Here is a 12,972-nt window from a genome sequence, read left to right on the forward strand (position 1 = left end):
CGAATTAGTTTTTTGTCCTTAGGTGCCTCAGAGAGAGAGAGAGAGAGAGAGAGAGAGAGAGTTCAGCTCAGCTGAAGGATGATTGTCTATTTGACAACCATGATCATTGTTATGTTGCCGTGAATTCCTAAAGCTCATGATATAAATTGTCGCTCATAAATTGACAGGTTCGGTCGGCAACCGCCTTGGCACGGCCAGATTAATCTGCGGTATACAACGAGACAGCAGTCATTATAACAGGAGCAGATTTGCTGTTCCAGCGGCTTCTCATTACTGGTGGAGCAGAGTGCGGCACTTTTTTCTCTTTTTACATGCGCTCAAGGTGCCACATATTTTGTTGCACATTGTTCTGTGTTTGTTAAAATAATTTCCAACTTTGCTTCATAGTTTCTTAGGCCTGATTTATACTTCATAATTTATTTTGTGGCATTTTGTTCAAGGTCGAGTGTGAAATAAAGCCATAAAGGATAAACAGTTGATGTCTTCTGTGTATTTTATATTGGTAATATAACACAGTTTTGCATTATGTTTGTGAGAAAATAATTTATTAATTGGTAAGTCAGTTTTATTTCTATAGCTAGAACATTGTTACACTGCTATACTTTACAAAGCTTTACAATGGCTACAAAAACTCATCTCATCTCATTATCTGTAGCCGCTTTATCCTGTTCTACAGGGTCGCAGGCAAGCTGGATCCTATCCCAGCTGACTACGGGCGAAAAGCGGGGTTCACCCTGGACAAGTCGCCAGGTCATCACAGGGCTGACACATAGACACAGACAACCATTCACACTCACATTCACACCTACGCTCAATTTAGAGTCACCAGTTAACCTAACCTGCATGTCTTTGGACTGTGGGGGAAACCGGAGCACCCGGAGGAAACCCACGCGGACACGGGGAGAACATGCAAACTCCGCACAGAAAGGCCCTCGCCGGCCACGGGGCTCGAACCCAGGACCTTCTTGCTGTGAGGCGACAGTGCTAACCACTACACCACCATGCCGCCCGGCTACAAAAACTAAAAAATAAAATGGAAAACATCCTATTGATAAAATATAAATAATAATGTAATTAATTAACTAGTTAATTGCAGCAATTAAATCAAAAATAAAATCTCAGGAGCCGTTTGGGAGCCGAAAGAGCTGGCTCCCGAAAAAGAGCCGAAATTCCCATCACTAGAAACAATGAATGAAACAGCCGTGGCTGTTACCTGGCGGCAGCGCACAGTGATAAGAAGGGAGAGAAAATAGTGCCAAGCGATTTCGAGGTCTGACTTTTTATTTGACAACGGTTTTGTGATGCAAATATATCACTCTTTTGAACACATACTGTTTTGAGACGAAAAACGTTTTACTTTCGTGACCCCAACAAACTTGCCGGACTACTTTCGTCTGGACCAAAACTGGACAAGAACTGGACTCACAGGATGCTGTCAGGGGTAAGTCAGTGTGTTTGCACGACACTATTGATGGGGATGCCATACAGATTCATGTCAAAAATCCTGAACTATCCTTTTAATGTGGGGCTCTCTAACAACTGCTTTCTGGACATCTTTTAAAGCTCCTTCGCCAAAGTTAAGTTGACAATAACAGCCATCTTCTCATGTTTCAGATAATCGCTAATCACAACATGCAGTGTAACCTTTCCACGAAACCAGTACACTGAAGTAAACAAAGTCACTTGAGTTTGGTTCCAGTGGGCACTCTGAACTTCATCCTGTGCCTCGCAGGTGTAATTCTCTGCAAAATCCATTTGATGAACAGCAGTAGGGGAATCTAGTTTTAATGACTGGATTTTGTCTGCTTCAAATTGTTCTTCCTGCTTTTGTTTAATGAAGCAATGCGTCAGGAATTTCGGAGACAGAGAGCAAACATAATCAAAAAGTTCTTCTATACTTCCTTCCATATCACACGGAGTTATTCGGCCATTAGATTCTTTCCACTGCTGCCACTTGGTCCTTTCCTCAGATACCGGTCCCTTCAAATCCACAGTCACTGTGACTACACTCAGAATACCAACAGGAAGGATCATTCTCAGAAACCAGACAAGTTTCTGGAAAGTCTTTGCAGTAAGAGGGGATCTCAGGAATCTGTCAGTGTAAGGCATCTAAGGCCGGTATTTCTGATGATGAATGCAAAGGCAAACATTAGCTGGTGTCTGGGAACAAAGCAGGACGTTTTGTGGTTGCAACTGTGCAAATTTACTGACTCCAATCTTTATATCTGGATTTTCTTCTTTGAATGTTGCATAGCATTCCTTAATACTCATAGTCAAATGTCTCTTTTGTAGCTTTCTTTTGCCTTCATCGTCTCGAACAGTAATGATATCCTGTCTTCCAGGTGTAATTCTACTTATATAGTCCTTACAGTAAAACTGTCTTACAGCTCCCACTGTTAACTGACTGATGCCTTGTCGGCGTGTTTGGTTATTTTCAGTTCCTACAGAATCTTCACGAAACTCTGATGCCAAATTTCTTAACACAGCTTGTCTTTTCCCAGGACTTCTAGGTAATAGGTTTCTAAGTCGACTGGTGGCTCGATTTAATGAACTGGAAGTAGAGTCGGGTCTTCTGCCATGTTGACTAACACATGGTTCAGGAGTCAAACTGGCCAAAGCCTTGCGTTGTCTGCATTTCTGTTGCCTTTTTCACTGCTCCCATCTTTTCTGACTTAAAACAATAGTTCTTTCTTCATCTGTCATTCTTTCCACTCTGTTCTGTTCTCTCTGAAGACTAACTTTACAGTACTCTCTATGCTTTGCCTTATACAAGTCATAACTGCCTTCAGCTTTAAGTCTTGCTCTTCTTCGTTTCTGTCTTTCAGCTGCTGTTAAGGCCACTGTGTTACAGTGAACTGCAAAATAAATAAAATTAATAAATAAAATCAGTCATGAATTTTGGCAGGGGATATAGAACAGTTAACCTGACTCACGTGGCAGTCGTTGAGGTAGATATTTACAGTTAGGTCCATAAATATTTGGACAGAGGCAACATTTTTCTAATTTTGGTTCTGTACATTACCACTATGAATTTTGAACAAAACAATTCAGATGCAGTTGAAGTTCAGACTTTCAGCTTTAATTCAGTGGGTTGAACAAAATGATTGCATAAAAAATGTGAGGAACTAAAGCATTTTTTAAACACAATCCCTTCATTTCAGGGGCTCAAAAGTAATTGGACAAATTAAATAATTGTAAATAAAATGTTCATTTCTAATACTTGGTTGAAAACCCTTTGTTGGCAATGACTGTGTAACAGTTCTAAGGAAGGGTGGAGCACAGAGGACGGCAGGACAGAGATCAGGTTTGCAGAATACGGCTTTTTATTGCCACACTTTTCAGTGAGACATTCATGATTCAACACAGACACGCACACAACCGGCATCTGGTTCGGGGAAGAGCTCCTCTGCTCTCCCTCCTTATATAGGGCGTGGTCACTGGGAAGACACACACAAACATAGGTTAATTGACATCAGGTGTAGTGATTCTGCCACTTACCTTCCCTGACTCCGCCCTCCTGTCACAGACCAGCGCTTGACCACGCCCCCGCTGCCACAGACTGCCTGAAGTCTTGAACTCATGGACATCACCAAATGCTGTGTTTCCTCCTTCTTAATGCTGTGCCAGGCCTTTACTGCAGCGGTTTTCAGTTGCTGTTTGTTTGTGGGCCTTTCTGTCTGAAGTTTAGTCTTTAACAAGTGAAATGCTGCTCAATTGGGTTGAGATCAGGTGACTTGACTTGGCCATTCAAGAATATTCCACTTTTTTGCTTTAATAAACTCCTGGGTTGCTTTGGCTTTATGTTTTGAGTCATTGTCCATCTGTATCATGAAACGCCGACCAATCAGTTTGGCTGGATTTGAGCACACAGTATGTCTCTGAATACCTCAGAATTCATCCGGCTGCTTCTGTCCTGCGTCACATCATCAATAAACACTAGTGACCCAGTGCCACTGGCAGCCATGCATGCCCAAGCCATCACACTGCCTCCGCCGTGTTTTACAGATGATGTGATATGCTTTGGATCATGAGCTGTACCACACCTTCGCCATACTTTTTTCTTTCCATCATTCTGGTAGAGGTTGATCTTGGTTTCATCTGTCCAGAGAATGTTCTTCCAGAACTGTGCTGGCTTGTTTAGATGTTTTTTAGCAAAGTCCAATCTAGCCTTTTTATTCTTGAGGCTTATGAGTGGCTTGCACCGTGCAGTGAACCCTCTGTATTTACTTTCATGCAGTCTTCTCTTTATGGTAGATTTGGATATTGATACGCCTACCTCCTGGAGAGTGTTGTTCACTTGGTTGGCTGTTGTGAAGGGGTTTCTCTTCACCATGGAAATTATTCTGCGATCATCCACCACTGTTGTCTTCTGTGGGCTTCCAGGTCTTTTTGCATTGATGAGTTCACCAGTGCTTTCTTTCTTTCTTTCTTTCTCATGATGTACCAAACTGTAGATTTTGCCACTCCTAATATTGTAGCAATTTCTCGGATGGGTTTTTTTCAGTTTTCGCAGTTTAAGGATGGCTTGTTTCACCTGCATGGAGAGCTCCTTTGACCGCATGTTTTCTTCACAGCAAAATCTTCCAAATGCAAGCGCCACACCTCAAATCAACTCCAGGCCTTTTATCTGCTTAATTGAGAATGACATAACGAAGGAATTGCCCACACCTGCCCATGAAATAGCCTTGGAGTCAATTGTCCAATTACTTTTGGTCCCTTTAAAAACAGGGTGGCACATGTTGAGGAGCTGAAACTCCTAAACCCTTCATCCAATTTTAATGTGGATACCCTCAAATGAAAGCTGAAAGTCTGGACTTTATGTCCATTATATAACTATAACTTGAATATGTTTCAGTAAACAGGTAAAAAAAAAAAAAAAATTGTGTCAGTGTCCAAATATATATGGACCTAACTGTGTATATTAACTAGTCAGAAAAATAAATTTATGGCTTTACTTCTTTATCCAGGAGGGCTATAATGTGCAACTTTTAATCTTAATAAAATAGAGTCTGCTATGAGAGAAAAATTAAACTGCTTACATTTGTGACTTGCGTGACATCATCAATGAGACTGATTATGGTGAGTTCACCATCCACTGTCTGAAGCATCTCTGAATCTGGCCACCTATAATACCACCCTTTGTTTGTCTATGATTACATCTGTGGAAATTTTTTTACATGGCAAGGAAAATTCCATGGAAATTTCTACTTGAAGGAAACTGATCCAAGCTGAGAGCCTGAAAGTGCACTCACTGACCCCACCAAAAGATACAAAAGTAGACAACTGTAATGTTCAGATGTCAAAAAAAATTATCCCACATACTACAACCATTTGTGAAACTGAACATCTATCATATGACCTTATAAACAGAACTTGAAAAGAATCAACCTGATGTTCACTTTCAGTGGAATAGCCCATTTAGAATCTCATCCTTCTGTTTCTGAGACTGATATAGTGGTTGTTTACAGAGACTCTGCGCTTCCACGCAAGATAAACAATTCCCGTTATAAGGAGTAAAATATCGCGTTATGAAGAAAAGTAGATCAGGTGAGAAGAAGAAATGAAAGGCCCTGTAGTGACGCTCCTGGGCCTGTAGATGGCGCATGAAGCGCACTAATACACCTAACCCAAGCTATTTCCTATCAAAATGTTTAAAAATTAACATTTGAATATGAAATGAACATTCAAATGTATTCAAATTCCATCATACTCAAAACGATACAAAAAATTTGTTGGATAAAGATAAAAAACAAATTAGAAATAAGAATTGTGTTATAAAATGGCATACACAACTAAGTGTAATCTCATAAAATACTAGATAAGAACTTCTGCTGTAAATCTTTTTTAAATAATGGTCACTGAACTGCACCTGAGACCACTGGACGCAGGCAAATCACTCTCTGTTTATTACTACTGTCCCCCAGCCAAGTACAATACACAACCATAATGCTCATGATGAAATTTTACTGTTGGACTGATTTGGTAGTTAATTGATTAAAAACAATGGCTCTGTGAACTTAGGATTTGAACACGTGATTGTGAATTCAAGTCAATTTATTTGTATAGCACTATTAACAACAGACATTGTCACAAAGCAGCTTTACAGAAACAAAGACTTTAAACATTTTATCCCCAATTTATCCCCAGTGATCAAGCCTGTGGCGATGGTGGCAAGGAAAATAATCCAAAGCAAAAAAATGCAAGTGTCCTTGACGACAAAACAATGCTAGTCTACAATTCTAGAGTGCCATCTCTCAAGATTTGGGTTCTTTCATTGCTCTGAAAACTCATGTTAGAAAATGAAACTCTTCCATGTTTGACATCATCAGATCACATTAAAGAAAAACCTTTATAAGAACAGTGGAAAAACCAAGCTACCATTGAAGAATTTTGTAACAAGTTAAAACATTTTCAAATGACTGGCCAAAACCATAACATACCAATTTGCTGTTACTCTGCAAACATCTAGAAATCTTAGTACAAGTAGCATTGTGTTCACAAAGACTTTCATGCACTTATCATCTGACTCATCCTCTGACTCCAGATGGTCCACTGCCAAGTCAGCAACAGTGTCCTTTGAGTTTTCACATTTGTCAGACTTACATTTGCATGCCCTCGTACAATTCAGGCCATTCTCTTTTCAGGAACATCTGTTGTTGGCACACTTTTGACAATTGCAGCTCACACATTCCAAGACTAACTTGGGTGCAAGGGGCACAGCTACCCATTTGATGCCAATTTCCCTGTCAGAGACTTCCCAGCTGTGACCATGGGGAGATGGAACATATGGGTAATTCTCCAAGCACCTTCTCCATGTGGCAGCCTGGTAGTTTGGATGATGGAGGTGATTTGCAGCTGCACTCTGACAGGGTGGGAGCCTGCATGGATCTGTAGTCTGTGTGCCAAACATGTCGTCCCTCAGAACATTCACATTATCCTGTCGACACTTGGCTGCCTGGCAGAATTTTTGCCAAGATAATTCAGTAAATTTCTCTACTTTGCCAACACTTGAGGAAGCCCCAAGACAAACATTTGTCCCAATTCACTGAAAGTTTAGCTCACTTTCCTTCTGGTTGGTCTGCACTTAGAGGATCAAATTTGAACACAGAAGATGGTCCACCAGGAATCTTTTTGTCACCTTCCTTGTCACTCATATTGGCATGAATATTCAGATTGATGTGAAAACTGATTAAGCTTGGCTAGTGCAGGTGATGGAGGAGAGCTGCAACAGATCATTTGTAGCAGGTAATTACTGGGACTTGCAGCCAAATGTGAATGGATATGTACAAGATTAGTGCATAAATGGCAGACAATGCCAAGTGTTTTAGTGAACATGAAAGCGGAATGCGATATAAATCTTAAAATAAAATAAATATGATCACAGCTTCAAAATGTCGCTGTTACTTTATTCATACAAGAATGTATTTATGCAAATACAAAGAGCATTAAATTGCAGATGTATTTGGAAAATAAATTAAAAAACTACAAAGCAAAGAATATTGTGACTATTTCATCCCATCGGCATCCAACTTTTCTTTGAATTTATGCAAGTTTCACTTATTTTATTCAAACTTTTTATACTTTCTATAATTATATAGAAATACTATACCCTTTCCTTGAGGCATAAATTACAAAAACGTACTTGAAGCATTGTTAAAAGAGTTTAATGATACGTGTGGCCACTTCATTTTTTGCCTAATTGCGCTATACACTGTTACATAAATTGTCCAAATTAGAATCGAATGGACACTTTCCCAGACAGGTAATGGTTTGAAAATATAAAATTCCGAAATCCAAAAACATAGGAAAAAAAATCATCAAACTTAATAATGATGGGGGTGCAGCAAACTTTGGATACATCGGTTTTTCGAGAATCGGCTCCAGTACTAATATTCATTTTATCCAAATTATCCTGTTTTCAGAATCGTTGGAAACCAAAATTGTAATTGAAAATAAAATCTGATTAATTGCCCTTACAGTGAGCTGGCATTGATCCCTGTTTTAGGTAAACTTTCACTGCCAATCCTACGTTGTACTAGACCAGGTTGGAAAAACATTCAGACACAGTGTTTATGACATACAAACAGATTTCTGCAGACTGTACCTGGGACATTGCCATCAAAAACATTAAATCTACTCAGCTCTTATATCTTCTGAGGCTGGGAGGGTCGATGTAAGGATGTGTTGCTCTGTGTAACCAACAACAGAGCACTTCCCATTCTTAGCTCGCTTTGATATAATGCTAGCGGGTCCAGGACCCAAAAAAAAAAAAAAACCTCTCCAACGTGAGGAGGTATAATTCTAATGAGAGCCCCTTTGTATGTAAGAAGGGGACTTTGTTGGCTCACATGTTTTATGATCTCAGCAGCCCAAATGAAACTGACTGAGTTGCCTTATTTCAGAGTTTGTGGGTTGGTAAACACTCCAGATACCCAATTATATGTGCACAAGCACTGAAAAGTGAGTTTTTCATAATATGTCCCCTTTACTCCTTGTTGGAGCACTTGTGTATGTTAAGTGCTCCTGAATAGGTAAATCTCCGTCCACACTGAGAGCACTGAATTGGTTTCTCTGTTATGTGAAATTTCTGGTGATACATGAAGGTAGCATATCTAATAAAGCTCTTTCCACACTCCGAGCAGTAATACAGATTTTCTCCTGTGTGAATGCGCTGGTGTACTTGGAGATCATGATTTCGAGTAAAGCCCTTTCCACACTCTAAGCAGAGATAAGGCTTTTGTTCTGTGTGAATTAACTGGTGATTTTGGAGATAACGCTTTGTTGTAAAATTCTTCCCACACTCTGAGCAATGATATGGCTTCACACCTGTGTGAATGCCCAGGTGATTTTGAAGACTGACATTTTGAGTAAAATTTTTCCCACAGTGAGTGCAGTGGTACGGCTTCTCTCCAGTGTGAGTGCCCATGTGTTTTTGAAGATTACTCTGCTGGCTGAATTTTTTCCCACATTGCGAGCATTGATATGGCTTCTCTCCGGTGTGAATGCCTAAGTGTTTTTGGAGATTACACCGTTGACTGAAACTCTTCCCACACTGAGTGCAGTGGTACGGCTTCTCTCCTGTATGAGTTCCCATGTGTTTTTGAAGATTACTCTGCTGGCTGAATTTTTTCCCACATTGCGAGCATTGATATGGCTTCTCTCCGGTGTGAATGTGGTGGTGTCGTTGAAGTAAGCTGTGGTGGGCAAAACTCTTGCCACACTGTCTGCATTGATGGGGTTTCTCTGTTGTGTGAATTTGCTGGTGTCGTAGGAGACTTTTCTGGTTAGTAAAAGTCTTAATACACTGTGAGCAGGCATAGATTACTTTCTGCTTTTGCTTATTAGTTGTATTACCGTTGAGGGAAGTAGGGACTGTTCGTGGAATACTGGAGCTATCTGTGGACATCACATTTTCCTGATTTTGTATGTCTCCTGACTTCATCAGTCTCTCATATTCCTCATAGTGGCATCTTCTGATGTGGTTGTAGAGGTAAATTTGAGATGTATATGAAAGTGAACACCAGGAGCAGGAGAAGACTCGAAACTCAGCATCACTCATTTCTGGGGCAGAAAATGAAGAGTGTTAAAAAAAAAACCTTGTGAAAAAGAAGAAAATATTTTAACTATTTTAAATATTAATAAAACAAACTCTGAATTATGCATGATCAGAAACAGAGAATAAGCTAACTTTTGGTGAAAATGCACAGGCAGTGGCTAGGTCACACAATGCCAGCACTGTGAATAAGCTTTTTATTTAAACAGTGTCCTTTGGTAACATGTTATCGGGGATTACAAAAGATACCATGAAAGAACTAGACTGCATTTCCACAGAGAAAATGCAAAGTGCGCTTGCTCAGCTGTAGCAGCGGGTCACCAACAGTAACTGGATCATACATGAGACTTCGCGCTCTAAAATCTTTGTGTTACATGATCTACAGCTGGTGCTGGCTTGATCTACAGAAAGTCTGTTGGGCGTGGTTTAAAACAGATTTTAGAGTGCTGCACTTCATGTGTGGTTGAAGACACATCTACAAGTACTCTCCAGGTAATTTCTCCCAGTTGAACAGTTTCTCTTCATTGAGCTATGACTTGTCTGAGGCTCCCAGGCATCATAACTTCTTCCCTTGCATTAAGGAACAGGGAATATATGCATAACCTAATATTCCACAGATGTAACTGAGGAGGGGTAATACCCATGCTGGAATGAAGTACATACTGGATTACAATGTCCAAGTACAAAAATCACCCAGAGGTATGTCAGAAAATCCCCCTTAAAAGAGAATAATGTCCACGTGTAATACTCATCCCAAAGCAACTATGGAGTGAGCTAGTGATAGGATCTGGGTGCATATAGGGTGCAGAGGCAACACATGGAGATCACCTACAGACCATCCTGTGGCTAAGTGCTTTCTGAGGAATATATTTTTTCTTGTATGAGAGAAAGTTAATATCCCCTTACTTAAGGTCAAACATGGAACCAGTCCCACAAGATTCTCTTTTCCTTTACACCACTGTAACACCCACCACCCATGAAAGTAAAATCTTCTCACAGGTTTAGGGGTTGTGTGCAGATAAACATGCAAGCAAATAATCTAACAGATTGCATTTTGTTACCATATGACAGCTTTTCTCTCAGTTTAGGCAGACACATAGCCTGACAGGTCTACAAGCAGTGTGACTGAACTAAGTGTTCTGCTTCAAGGAGAGAACTAGCATGCCAAAGTTATTCCCAAGGTTGTGTGAGGGTAGTAGGGCACTCTGCAGTGGTGGAACAGTGGTTAAAAGCTCTGGGTTTCTGATCAAAAGGTTGGGGTTCAAGTCCCAGCAGTATCAAGCTGCCATTGTTGGGCCCTCCTTAAACCTCTCTGCTCCAGGGCCGCTGTATCATGGCTGACCCTGCACTCTGATGCCAGCTTCTTAACATGCTGGGATATCTAAAGAAAGAATTACTATTATGCACATGTTCCAGAATAAAGGCTACCTCTTCTCCAAAGTATATTTCAATGACGTTTAGCAGGCCTACTGTTTCAGCACCCTTCAAACTTCTATTCAACATCCTGCTTTTGAGCTGTATGGGTGATGAAATACAAGGGTAAGTCAAAAAGTTCCAAGACAGATGTTATAATTTCAAAAGGTGTGAAAGACATCCCCCAGAATTCTACAAAGAAGGAATTCCCCGACGGAAACACCACTTGCAGAAGTATTTAGACTTAAATGGAGAATATTTAGAGAAATAGCTTTGTTATTTTCATAAATAAAGATTTTTTTCGATTTGTCTTAAAACTTTTTGACTTACTCTCGTATATGTTTGGCATGCTGGAAACTGTTAAATAAACCTGTTTTGGCATACTTGAAACTCTCCTCCGAAGAATCGCCACTTTAATATGGTGGAGGAGTTTGTGTGTCCAGGTGATCCTGGGAGCTGTATTGTGAGGAGCATTAGCCCCTGGTAGGGTCTCCTAAGTCAAATTGGTTACAGGGTAAGAGCCAGTCATAGCGCATGTTTACATTAGACCATATCAGCGGATCATCAGATTAACGTTTTTAAAACGATTAGTGTGCACACAGCAACACCAATACACGATTCGCGTGCACACAGCAACACCAATACACGGATACGCTCGGCTCCGCAGGCATCCTGCGCTCCAAATCACTCCGCCCTGAACAGCGAGTGCCCTCTGGAGGGTGCGCACTCCGGCCTTGCGCAGCTCACAGAGCACGCGAGTGAAGTGCACAAGCTGTGATTCAGGACTGAGCCGCTGTGTGTGTGATCCCAGCGCAGATCACTTACCACTTGCAAGTGGAAGGACGGCAAGCCTAAAGACAATCATAACTACACAATGGGCAGTATTTGCATCAGTATTTTCATACTTTTATACTCTTTAATGAAAGGTGATACAAGGTGGAAGTCCGCGCCATTTTTCAGCAGTCGTGTCACATGACCAACGCCAGCGAATCAGGAAGGTGGATGTCACAGTGACGTTGTCCAATGACGACGCCAGCTAGAGCTCAGCACAGCGTATCCGCGTATTCTCAATGTTTACACAGCACCGGACCAGACACGATCTAGATTGAATACGTGGACGCTGGCGGATTCCCGTTTCCCGGCGTTTCCAGGCGGTTTAATGTAAACGGACAGTGCATCCACGAAGAAAACGAGACAGATACGGTCTAATGTAAACTTGGCCTTAGAGCGATTCACAGACCCTGATGAAACAGCAAAGTAGAAGCTGGAGCACCTTGCCCGAGAGCGGGAAACCAGGGCCTCCTCCTGGAGCCAGACCTGGGAGGGGAGCTCGCCAGAGAGCATCTGATGGCCGGGCCTTGGCTCATGGGGCTCGGCGGGGCACAGCCCGAAGAAATTACATGGCCATGTGGGCTAACCACTCGCAAGGACAGGCACTGGGGTCAGGTGCATCGTGAGCCAGGTGGCAGGCAAAGGCGGGAGCCTGGGCATGCTGATCCTTGGCAGTGCAGACTAGTTCTTGGGATGTGGAATGTCACCTCACTGGCGGGGAATGAACCAGAGCTGGTGTGGGAAGTGGAGCGGTACCAATTAGATATAGTTGGACTCACCTCCACACATAGCACTGGTTATGGAACCAAACTCCTGGAGAAGAGTTGGTCTCTCTCCTTTTCCAGAGTTGCCCAGGCTTGTAGTACTCGAACTATCGAGGAGACGACGGGGACAACTTTGAACTTCAATCATTATTTGGCAAGACGACAACCAGAGAAGGAAGTAAGTGACACACTATGTTCATTGCTCTGTTGATAATGGAGCTTGCTTGCTGACTGATGAACTAGCTAGTGTTAACCCTCCCTCATATTTGCCCTGTTGATAGTGGGTGGGGCTTGCTGAGCGATGAACATGCTTTTTAGCTGTAGCCTATTAACTAAAATGGGCAGTCAAGCAGTAACGTTAGTTCAACACAGTAGCAGAGATGGTTTCACATAAAGGCAGCAACAGCCACA

At 41.5% G+C, this 12,972-nt stretch overlaps 1 protein-coding gene across 1 annotated transcript in view; it reads right to left on the bottom strand.

The window, feature by feature from the left end:
- Window positions 1-6,036: 6,036 nt before the first annotated feature.
- LOC132882483 (zinc finger protein 271-like) overlaps window positions 6,037-12,972 on the bottom strand; it is a 32,916-nt gene continuing 25,980 nt past the window's right edge. Inside the window, exon 11 of the mRNA XM_060915599.1 lies at window positions 6,037-9,561. Coding sequence (XP_060771582.1) covers window positions 8,486-9,561 — 1,076 coding nt within the window. The 3' untranslated portion in view covers window positions 6,037-8,485. The remainder of the gene's footprint in view (window positions 9,562-12,972) is intronic.

Source organism: Neoarius graeffei, chromosome 3 (genome assembly GCF_027579695.1).
Source record: "Neoarius graeffei isolate fNeoGra1 chromosome 3, fNeoGra1.pri, whole genome shotgun sequence".
NCBI classification, from domain to species: Eukaryota; Metazoa; Chordata; class Actinopteri; order Siluriformes; family Ariidae; genus Neoarius; species Neoarius graeffei.